Raw genomic sequence first — 10,428 nt, 5'->3', positions numbered from 1 at the left:
TGTAGAGAACTTAAAAGTATCCCCTTGACTTTAACTGTCACCTGTTAGCAGTCATTCCATCAGGCTAGCATTAGAAGAGAAGAGACTAGATGACCTTGGTTACTCCAGAACTTCACCTGTCACCTGGCAGTAGCCAGCCGTTCCATCAAGGTACAGCAGAGGGAGATATAGGAACCATTGGTGGTGCTGAAAGACTAGATCCCTCATCTGTCATCTAGCAGCAGCTATTCTATCAGGCTGCCCTAAAGGAAGTGATGAAAAACAAGGCCATTCCACACCCTTCGGAGACACTAGCTCTTTTTTGCTGGTACTTTCTTGTAACTCTTTCTATCCAAGGTGGTCAATCTAAGCACCCTGTTATTATAAGAGCAGCAAATCTAAGGAGAGAGAGCATGCTTTCCTATTCAAAGTTCCTTTCTTGTGTGAAACAGTGCACATGTCCTAGTCCAAGGTGACAGAGATGAAACAGTCTCACAAACATTTGTTTGTTGAGAGAGTGTTCAAAGAAGCGAATCCAAACCTAAAAAAAAAAAAAAAAAAAAAAAACACCCTCCAACACTCCAACATCCATTTTTTGTGACCATGCTTTTAGCAAGCCAGCCCAAAAAACCGCACAAAAATGTGTGTGCCTTTTCAAGGTCTTCAGATGTCTTCATTAAGAAAACTGTTTCAAAAAGCAGGTGGGAATGAAACTTGATCCTCTAGTCCTGTAGGTTGCACGTTGCCTTGGCTGTGGGTGGTGGGTTCTGCTTCTCTCCACTGCAGGAAAGGCTCTGACTCGGTGCTCCTAGCTTTGCGTGGAGGTCCCACCAGCTCAGTTGCCGAAAGGTAAGAGAAACAACGCTTACTTTCTCGAGAGCGGATCTCGGCTCTTAACTACTCTTGCGTGCGAGAGAAGCCACATTAGTGGAGAGGGACCTATTTCAAGATGAAGGAGAGCCGGTCTCGGCTCTTCATTGCTTCTTCGGTCGCTACAGCAGAAGGCTGTGTAAACCCTCTCCCTCCTTCAGTCTGTACCGTATCAGTGCACTAGAAGAGTTCTAGCTCTTCTTCTGGGGACAAGTATTCCCCCCCCCCCGGAACAGAGCTGTGTGTGTGTGTGTGTTTGTCTGTCTGTCTGAGAGAGAGAGTGTGTGTGTGTGTGTGTGTGAGAGAGAGGACGTTTGCTCTCTCGGGATAGTTAGGAGCAGGGACGAAGAACAAGCTCAGAACGTGTGGGATTTGCCCCACGAGCCTTTCCTCAGGCTTGGGCTGAACCTTCGTCAGAGCCGGGTCTTCCTTCCACCTCTCTCTTCCCTCCCTACCTCCCTCCCTCCCTCCCCCCACCAGCCCACCCGCTCCGGAGCTGCCGAGACCTGCCAGGCCCTCTCCTTCGGCTTGCCGGCTCGCTCGCTCGCTCGCCCGAGGCGGGGGGCTCCTTATTCGGGGCAAGGCAAGTCCGAAGCGCGGCGCCCGCGCGCGCGCGTGTGTCTGTACAGTATTTGGTGACAAGCGCCCGTTCCTCTGTGGCGGTCCCAGCGCCGGCCTCTGAGGCGAGGCGAGGCGGGCCCTGCCCTGCCCAGCCCAGCCCAGCCCTGCCCTTCCCAGCCCCGGCAGGTCCCAGGCGCGCTCCCCTCCCCCTCCCGCCTTCCCCACCCCCTGCCGCCTCGGTGCCTGGAACAATAGAGTGCGAGAGAGGAGCCGGCTCTGGGCTGCGCTCCCTCCCCTTCTCCCGCTCGCGCTCTCCCCGCCTCTCCGCCCCGTCCCTTCCTCCCGCCCTGAGCCAGAGGCAGAGCCGCCGCCGCCGGAGGAGCCGGTTCCATGCCCGCTGGAGCCTCCTCTTGCCGCCGCCGCCGCCTCTTTCGCCCCTTCGGCGCGCAGTCCCGGCATGGACGTTAGGTTTTACTCTTCCGCCCCCACCACCGTTGGTTCCTTGCCTGGGGCCGACCCCACTTGCTTGGGCCCCCTGGACTATTACCACTGCAACAAGGTAACGGCAGCCGGGAGGGCAGCCGGGAGGGGAAGAAGAGAGGGGCCGCGGTGGGTGCGCCCTCGGGGCGGGGAAGGGAAGGGAAGGGAAAGGGAGCGAACGGCCGGCCGAGGGGCGAAAGGGGAGGCTCCGAGCGACGGCGCTCCTCGTCGCGGCTCCCCCAACTCGCAGCCCCCTTCCCTGCGCTTCCTTGTCTCCCCTCTTGGGACAGCTGCCCCGTTGCCCCGCACGGGGCCAGGTCGCTTGCACGGACCCGATCGCGCCCTTCAGCGTTTGCACCCCGCCGGACTTGTCACCGCCCGCGGCGCGCCCAGCCCGGGGCAGGGGCAGGAGGGGACCCGATCGCGCCCTTCAGCCGGAGCTCGCTCCCCCTCGCCCCACCCCACCCCGTCTCTATCATGCTGGTTGAAACGGCTCCCCTTTCCCACTCCCCCGCCCCAAATTTTTTTTGGGGGGGCCCGCCGTGGCAAGCAAGTAGCTTTCGCGAGTCTCCCTAAAGTCCCATGCCCAGATCCCGTGGTGTGTTTCTGTGTCTCTGTGTGTGTGCGTGTGCGTGTTTGGTTGTTCCCTTGCTTGATGGCCAACCTTACAGGGCTGTGCGCCCGCGCCTGCTTGCGTGCTTGTGGGTTCAAGACCCCCAACGAGCTCTTTCAAACCAAACCAACGCTTAAACGAGGCAGAAAGTTCTCCTCTTGGGAGCGAAGTGTTGAAGGTAGCAGAAAGCGAGCGCGGCTCCATCCTGCAGGAGGGAATTTCAAAACTGTTGTGCTTGAGAGCGGCACCCGGGCTGCCTGTTTTGGAGCTGGCAACGCGTTTCGCTTTTCCCATCTTGGAAGCCAAAGCGTGTAGGGGAGCGGGAGGGGGGGGGAAGAGTGCATAGAGTAGATGCTTTTCTTGGGGGGGGGGAAATAGACGGGTCTGTACGGGGCATGTGTGCTGGAGGAGGGGGGGGGAGGAATGAGAGAAAGGCCAGTGGCTATCAATCGCGGATTCGACTCTCAGTTTTGGCAAACATCATTCTGTAGATGGGAAGAAAACAATGTCTTAACACAAATCTCTCCCTCCCTTCCTCCCTCCCTCTCTCTCTCTCTCTCTCTCTCTCTCTGTGGTGTTGAAGAGTGGGGTTGTAAGGATTCCGGAGGGAGACTGCTAGGTTTGAAGTGTTTTTATTGCATGCCTGGCAATGGTTACTGTTAGAAAATGTACAGGCCAGGGGAGCCATGCTTTAGCGTGAGTATGTTATTATTTATTGTATGATTTTTCTAAGGTCTTGCTCTGAGGGATAAGTATATGATCTGTTTAGCTGTCTGTGCAAACCTGATTTTATTCATATTTCTTTTTTGGGGGGTGCTGGCTTTGTCCTGGTTGGAACTTAATAGCTTTTTCGCTGTTTGTTTTAGCCTTCCCCAACTCAGGCAGCAGGTTCTAGTCTCTTAGTTGTCAACCTCTTCCCTCTCTTTCTCCTCCCTGCAACACAATTACTTCTGCTAAATACAACAGAGACAACTGGGTTATGTATATTTCATAAGATCTACAGCGCAGCATGAGAACCTCTCTAGCCTAGATTTGTCTGTTTGCTACTGTGAGAAAGTGCACCCTTTCAATGTGTGTGTGTGTGTGTGTGTGTGTGAATTAAACAGAGTGAGAGAAATTCGCTAGATGATATTTGAAAGTGCATGGTGCTTTAAGCAAAATCCCTCAAAAGAAAGAATAAAACAGTGATCATGTCTATACTCTTATGAGCCCAGTCTTTTGGAGGCTGCGGAACTGTAGTACTGCAACATTTTAATGAGTGAAGAATCCAGATGAAATATTTTAGTTTGTATAATCATGCATTAATATATTAATGTTATCAGCAGCTTGCAATTTTATAAAACTAAATAAAGATGAATTGGGTCTGTTGTTTTTATACTTTATGGACTTTTCTAGGATAACATAGTTTTAAATGTGCCACCTTCCCACTCTCTATGCATGCATTAAAAATAATCTCTGCTGTTTTACACTGTTAAAATTATTATTTTCACATGATTTAAACTTCCACGGAATGCCTGTCCCTGGATCAGATGAAATCTGATTTGAAATTTTGTATCCAAAATTCATGAATTCTCAAGTGTATATCGCTTTGTATGCAAAACAACAGTTTTCGAAACACAGTATCTTTACAAGATAAAAGTTTAAACATTCATTCATCAAGGGATTAGTTGTGAATACATTTAACAGATTAGAGGTTTGGGAATGTACATGCAATGCCAACTCTTTGGACAAAAAGAATTGATTCCTGAAATTCTTCTTCTTTCTTTTAAAGCATAGAGATTGAAAAATATGAGAAATAAACCCTTGTAATATTTGGACAGTTGGAACAGAAAGCATTGCAATAAGCAATTCTCAACTGAAAGAGATGAATGCAGGAGTACTGTAACAAATTTAGAGTAAATGGAAAGTCATGAACGCATGAGGCATTTCCCTAGAAATAGGTAGGCCACAAGGAACAGGCTCTTGAGGATGGACTTGAATTTTCATGAGCGTTGAGGGGACATTTGGTGTTGCAGTACCTTAAAGTCAGTTGCCATTCATGTGCCCTTTTCCAGTTGGCTACTTCTTTCATTGCTAGTGGAAACAGAGAAAAAGACAGAGTGCTGTAAAATTTGTTGTCAATTTCTCAAAGTCAAAGTTTGTTTGGTTAGAGTTTGGAAGAGGTGATGCAAAAGGAACATATACAAAATACTGACCACTGCCACCAGGTGCTGCTGTTGCCACTGTTACCAAGATCTTAAAACAAGGGAGAGGAAAGAAGAGAAAAATGTTGAATACAAATGTTCCACTGCCTTCCTATACTATTTATATAGTCTATATTAAATGCGATGCTACAGATAGAAGTAGATTCCCATTGTGCATGTATTGCGGTAGTATCCCGGAACCCCATCTCGTCTTGTCCTCTATAGAGACACTGTGATAGCCCTAAAATTGGAGTGAAGAGTCCCCATTTACCATTCAGGCCCAAATTGCTCATGGACAGCTTGTTGAGAACAACATTGTAAGCACTGGATGGAGTTCAAATCAAACACAGATATGCCTACCCCCTTTACTCTCTTCCGTCCCATGCTGGAGGCTCTCTGAAACTGCTTGCTCTTGCAAGAGGTCTGACTTTGACAGAGAGGGTTTTCTCTATCCTCCTTCTATAGCTGTTTTTTTATTCCCATCCCCCTGCCTAGTTTTGCCTTCCTCCTCTCCCTCTCTCCACCTGTCACATTCAGGAAATTAATTTAAGGGCCACAGGTTGACCACCAAAGGAGGGGCATGATTGTATGTGTGAATTTCTCTGCACTAATGAGAAACAGTGCCATTTTGCTGAACACTGAAGAAATGCTTTGTAGGTGGTTCTTACTCTGGAGATCTCACAGGCTGAGAAATCTAGGGAGTGCATAATGAGAATGGGGGGAAATTCTTGGGAAAAGCTGCAAGAAATTCAATGGCTCCTTGAGAAGACAGTTATGAAAAGAGCAAGACATTTCAGTAGGATGTGGAAGGGAAGAGAGAAATCGTTTGGAGGGTGTTTGTGGTTGCTGACTCTGCCTTTACCCGGCTGAGATTTTAGAATGAGTAGGGGCAGCCTCTGCATTCTGTAATTAAAGGCACATTCTGGTTTGGAGTGGTGAAATGCAGGAAGATCTGGTGATTGCTTCTCTTTCTTCAGGAGGCCAAACATGAAGTTACAACATTAGTTTTCAAACCCCATGGCTGAAGTACTTTTCCTTGGTTTGTGAGTGGATGGAAAATGGGAGAAAGGTTATGTGCAGGGTCAGGCACTGAGTGTATAAATAGCTGAAGTGGAAGACATAGTGGGGAAAAAAAACCCTTCAATTTGAGATCCCTGTGTTGGTAGGTGTTTCTGTTACAGTCAGTTTGCAGCAGAAACACTACGTAGCTGAAATGTTGATGTAATTGTTCTGTTCACTTACTGAACATGGCATTGTATCATGAGATTTCCAATCTTATTTGCACACTGCAGCAAGTTAAGAGTTGCTCCTTGCAGCAACTGAAGTACCTGCGATAGTATTTCCATCTGAAAAGCAGAGGGGTGCTTCTAAACAGTGTTTGTTTAATGTTTGCAGGGATGTTCAGTTATATGCTGTTTACTGAGCTCTGGGGTACGTTCCAGTTTTGTTTTGGTGTTTTTTGTTTTTGTTTCATTTTTATTTTTTTACTTCATTGAGATGCTGATGTAGTGTTATGGCCAAGCATGAAGGTTAAAAGCCAAGAAGCCTTGGTTCTGATTGAATCTGAGGGTCAAATCACCCATGGGCTGAAATTCTGTTGCATTCTGTACTAAATCACACAAGAGTAGGCCCATTGACTCAGTGGGGATTTTGAGTCAACTCGTCTTTAAGTTCCATTGATTCAAATAAAGCCAAAGGCAAAGTGTTCTGCTTATGTATTACCCTATAGTACTTAAAGCACTCTCTGGGGGGTTTACAATTTCACTATGCCTACTCTAGGCAGTTTACCACCCTAAGTAACAGGATTTCAGATGTTTAAGTTAGGCATTACTTACCTGAGACATCTTACATGCAAACAAAGATGTTATTATCTCCTAGCTGACCGACTGCAAAGTAAAAACAATTTAATTTGTGTGTTAGAATAAACATACATTATTTTATTCTGATATGTATACTGTTTCTTGATATGGAACAAACATCTTTGTTGTTTAGTCGTTAAGTTGTGTCCGACTCTTTGTGACCCCATGGACCAGAGCACGCCAGGCCCTCCTGTCTTCCACTGCCTCCCAGAGTTTGGTCAAATTCATGTTGGTAGCTTCGGTGACACTGTCCAACCATCTTGTCCTCTGTCGTCCCCTTCTCCTCTTGCATTCACACTTTCCCAACATCAAGGTCTTTTCCAAGGAGTCTTCTCTTCTCATGAAATGGCCAAAGTACTGGAGCCTCAGCTTCAGGATCTGTCCTTCCAGTGAGCACTCAGGGTTGATTTCCTTCATAATGGATAGGTTTGTTCTCTTTGCAGTCCAAGGGACTCTCAAGAGCCTCCTCCAGCACCACAGTTAAAAGCATCAATTCTTTGGTGATCGGCCTTCTTTATGGTCCAGCTCTCACTTCCATAGAGCGCTACTGGAAAAACCATAGCTTTGACTATGTGGACCTTTGTCGGCAAGGTGATGTCTCTTCTTTTTAAGATGTTGTCAAGGTTTGTCATCCTTTCCTCCCCAGAAGCAGCCATCTTTTAATTCCGTGGCTGTTGTCACCATCTGAAGTGATCATGGAGCCCAAGAAAATAAAATCTGTCACTACCTCCATATCTTTCCCTTCTATTTGCCCGGAGGTGATGGGACCAGTGTCCATGATCTTAGTTTTTTTGATGTTGAGCTTCACACCATTTTTTGCACTGTCCTCTTTCACCGTCATTACAAAGTTCTTTAATTCCTCCTCACTTTCTGCCATCAAAGTGGTATCATCTGCATATCGGAGGTTGTTGATATTTCTTCCGGCAATCTTAATTCCGGTTTGGGATTCGAGTCCAGCCTTTCGCATGATGTATTCTGAATATAAGTTAAATAAGTAGGGAGACAATATACAGCCTTGTCATACTCCTTTTCCAATGTTGAACCAATCAGTTGTTCCACATCCAGTTCTAACTGCTGTTTCCTGTCCCACATATAGATTTCTCAGGAAATAGATAAGGTGGTCAGGCACTCCCATTTCTTTAAGGACTTGCCATAGTTTGCTGTGATCCCTGCGTAGTTTGCTGTGGTCATTGCGTAGTCAATGGACTTTTGAGTAGTCCATTGACTACGCAAACATCAAAGGCTTTAGTTAATGAAACAGAAGTAGATGTTTTTCTGGAACTCTCTGGCCTTCTCCATAATCCACACATGTTAGCAATTTGGTCTCTAGTTCCTCTGCCCCTTTGAAATCCAGCTTCTACTTCTAGGAGTTCTTGGTCCACATACTGCTGAAGCCTACCTTGTAGGATTTTGAGCATAACCTTGCTAGTGTTTGAAATGAGTGCAATTCTACGGTTGTTGGAGCATTCTTTGGCACTGCCCTGCTTTGGGATTGGGATGTAGACTGATCTTTTCCTCTGGCCACTGCTGAGTTTTCCAAACTTGCTGGATTATTGAGTGTAACACCTTAACAACGTCACCTTTTAAGATTTTAAATAGTTCTACTGGAATGCCATCACCTCCACTGGCCTCGTTGTTAGCCATGCTTTCTAAGGCCCACTTGACTTCACTCTCGAGGATGTCTGGCTCTAGGTCAGCAGTCACACTTTCTGGATTGTCCTGGATATCCAAATCTTTCTGGTATAATTCATCTGTGTATTCTTGCGACCTCTTCTTGATGTCTTCTGCTTCTGTAGAGTCCCTACAATTATTGTCCTTTATCATGTCTGTCTTTGCACAAAATGTTCCTTTAATGTTTCCAATTTTTTCAAGAGTTCTCTGGTTTTTCCCTTTCTATTATTTTCCTCTCTTTCTTTGCACTGTTCATTTAAGAAGTCCCACTTGTCTCTCCTTGCTATTCTTTGGAAGTCTGCATTCAGTTTTCTATAGCTTTCCCTATCTCCCTTGCATTTTGTTTCCCTTCCTCTGTTATTTGTAAGGCCTCGTTGGACAGTCACTTTGCTTTCTTGCATTTCCTTTTCTTTGGGATGGTTTTTGTTGCTGCCTCTTCATAGAATTGGTCAATTTCAGCCTCTTCAGCATTGGTGGTTGGTGCATCAACTTGGATTATTGTTATGTTGAAAGATCTGCCTTGGATTCGTATTGAAATCATTCTATCATTTTTGAGATTATATCCCATTACAGCTTTTCCCACTCTTTTGTTGACTATGAGGGCTACTCCATTCCTTCTATGGGTGTCTTGCCCACAATAGTAGATATGATAATCATCTGACTTGAATTCACCCATTCCTGTCCATTTTAGTTCACTGACACCCAGGATGTCAATGTTTATTCTTGCCATCTCCTGTTTGACCACATTCAGCGTATCAAGGTTCATAGATTTTAGATTCCAGGCTCCTATGCAGTGTTTTTCTTTGCAGCATTGGACTTTCCTTTCATTTTCAGGCACGTCCACAGCAGAGCGTCCTTTCGGCTTTGGCCCAACCACTTCATTAGCTCTGGGGCTACTTGTACTTGTCCTCCACTCTTCCTCAGTAGCATGTTGGACGCCTTCCAACCTGAGGGTCCCATCTTATAGTGTCATATCTTTTAGCCTTTTTTTTCTGGTCATGGGGTTTTCTTGGCAAAGATACTGGAGTGGCTTGCCAATTCCTGCTCCAGGTGGATTGTGTTTAGTCAGAACTCTCCACTATGGCCTGTCTGTCTTGGTTGTCCCTGCATGGCATAGCCATTAGCTTCTCTGAATTACAGTGGTGCCTCGACTTACGAATATCCCTACTTGCGACCATTTCGAGTTACGACCAGCTCCAGCTGCAAATTTTGCCTCTACTTGCAATCAGACTCCTGCTTGGCCATGGAAGCTCATGGCGTAGTTATCCCTCCTTGATAATTTTACATATCTTGTAAACCCTGTTAGGCTCTCCATAAGACATAAGTGATTTGATGGCACATAATATAACAGCATATTAGGTTTCTATTATTTTGGTCTAAATATAATAGTTCCAGCTTTGGTAAATCAATTGAATGATCTGCTGAATGGCAAGTCAACACTCATAGAAGTCCCATTGATTCAGTGGATCTTGTTGACTTGGGACTAGCAGTTAGTCTTGAGCAGGCTTGGTGGTTCACAAGCCTAATTGTGCCTTCACCCTTCATGCCCTTCAGTTCAGCTGTGCAAATGCATTTAAAGAAATGGATGTGGTGTTGATTTACTACAAATATAAAAACAAAACATCCTAGCCTTCTTACTTGAAGGTGGTATCTGCTGGCTGCAGGCCACTTCTAAATTACTATAATATAATGGTTGTTGTGGGTTTTTCGGGCTCTTTGGCCGTGTTCTGAAGGTTGTTCTTCCTAATGTTTCACCAGTCTCTGTGGCTGGCATCCTCAGAGGACAGCACTCTGTGCTCTGGTGTAGTTTGCTTGGGAGTGGAATATTTATGTCTGTGAGATAGGCTTTTGTCCTTTTCAGGAGATGGTTGATTAGTGTGTCTTGTTGTGGGTGTATTGTTGTGATAAGGAGGAGAGATTATCTATCACTGTGATTGATGGGTGCCATTAGCTGGTCTTTTGTGTGTAGTGATCCCTGGTCCTTGTGGCTGGGTAGAGTTCATTGACCTTTTGCATGCTGTATTTTTCAGAGCTGGGAGCCACGTTTTGTTGAGTTTCAAACTTTCCTCTTTTTTGTTGAAGTTCTGCTGGTGCTTGTGGATTTCAATGGCTTCCCTGTGCAGTCTGGCATAATGATTGCTGGTGTTGTCCAATATTTCAGTATTTTGAAATAGAATTTCATGTCCAGCTTGTTTTAGGGCATGTTCAGCTA

The 10,428-nt window shown here is 46.0% G+C and overlaps 1 protein-coding gene across 12 annotated transcripts in view; it reads left to right on the top strand.

The window, feature by feature from the left end:
• Nucleotides 1-654: 654 nt before the first annotated feature.
• Nucleotides 655-10,428, top strand: part of TOX2 (TOX high mobility group box family member 2) — a 294,760-nt gene continuing 284,986 nt past the window's right edge. For 2 of the 12 annotated variants that reach the window (XM_078393253.1, XM_072997026.2), the window contains exon 1: nucleotides 655-828. Coding sequence is in view for 10 of the 12 variants with exons in the window: in XM_078393248.1 (XP_078249374.1) it covers nucleotides 1,868-1,969 (102 nt within the window). In the remaining 2 variants the exon portion in view is untranslated. Of the gene's footprint in view, nucleotides 829-1,738; nucleotides 1,970-2,872; nucleotides 3,200-10,428 lie in introns of those variants that run through there. The other 10 variants (XM_078393248.1, XM_020782392.3, XM_020782385.3 and 7 more) reach the window with 7 other exon arrangements.

Source organism: Pogona vitticeps, chromosome 4 (genome assembly GCF_051106095.1).
Source record: "Pogona vitticeps strain Pit_001003342236 chromosome 4, PviZW2.1, whole genome shotgun sequence".
Taxonomy (NCBI): domain Eukaryota; kingdom Metazoa; phylum Chordata; class Lepidosauria; order Squamata; family Agamidae; genus Pogona; species Pogona vitticeps.
Note: the sequence above shows the minus strand (reverse complement) of the source record. Positions and strands in the feature narration are given on the sequence as shown.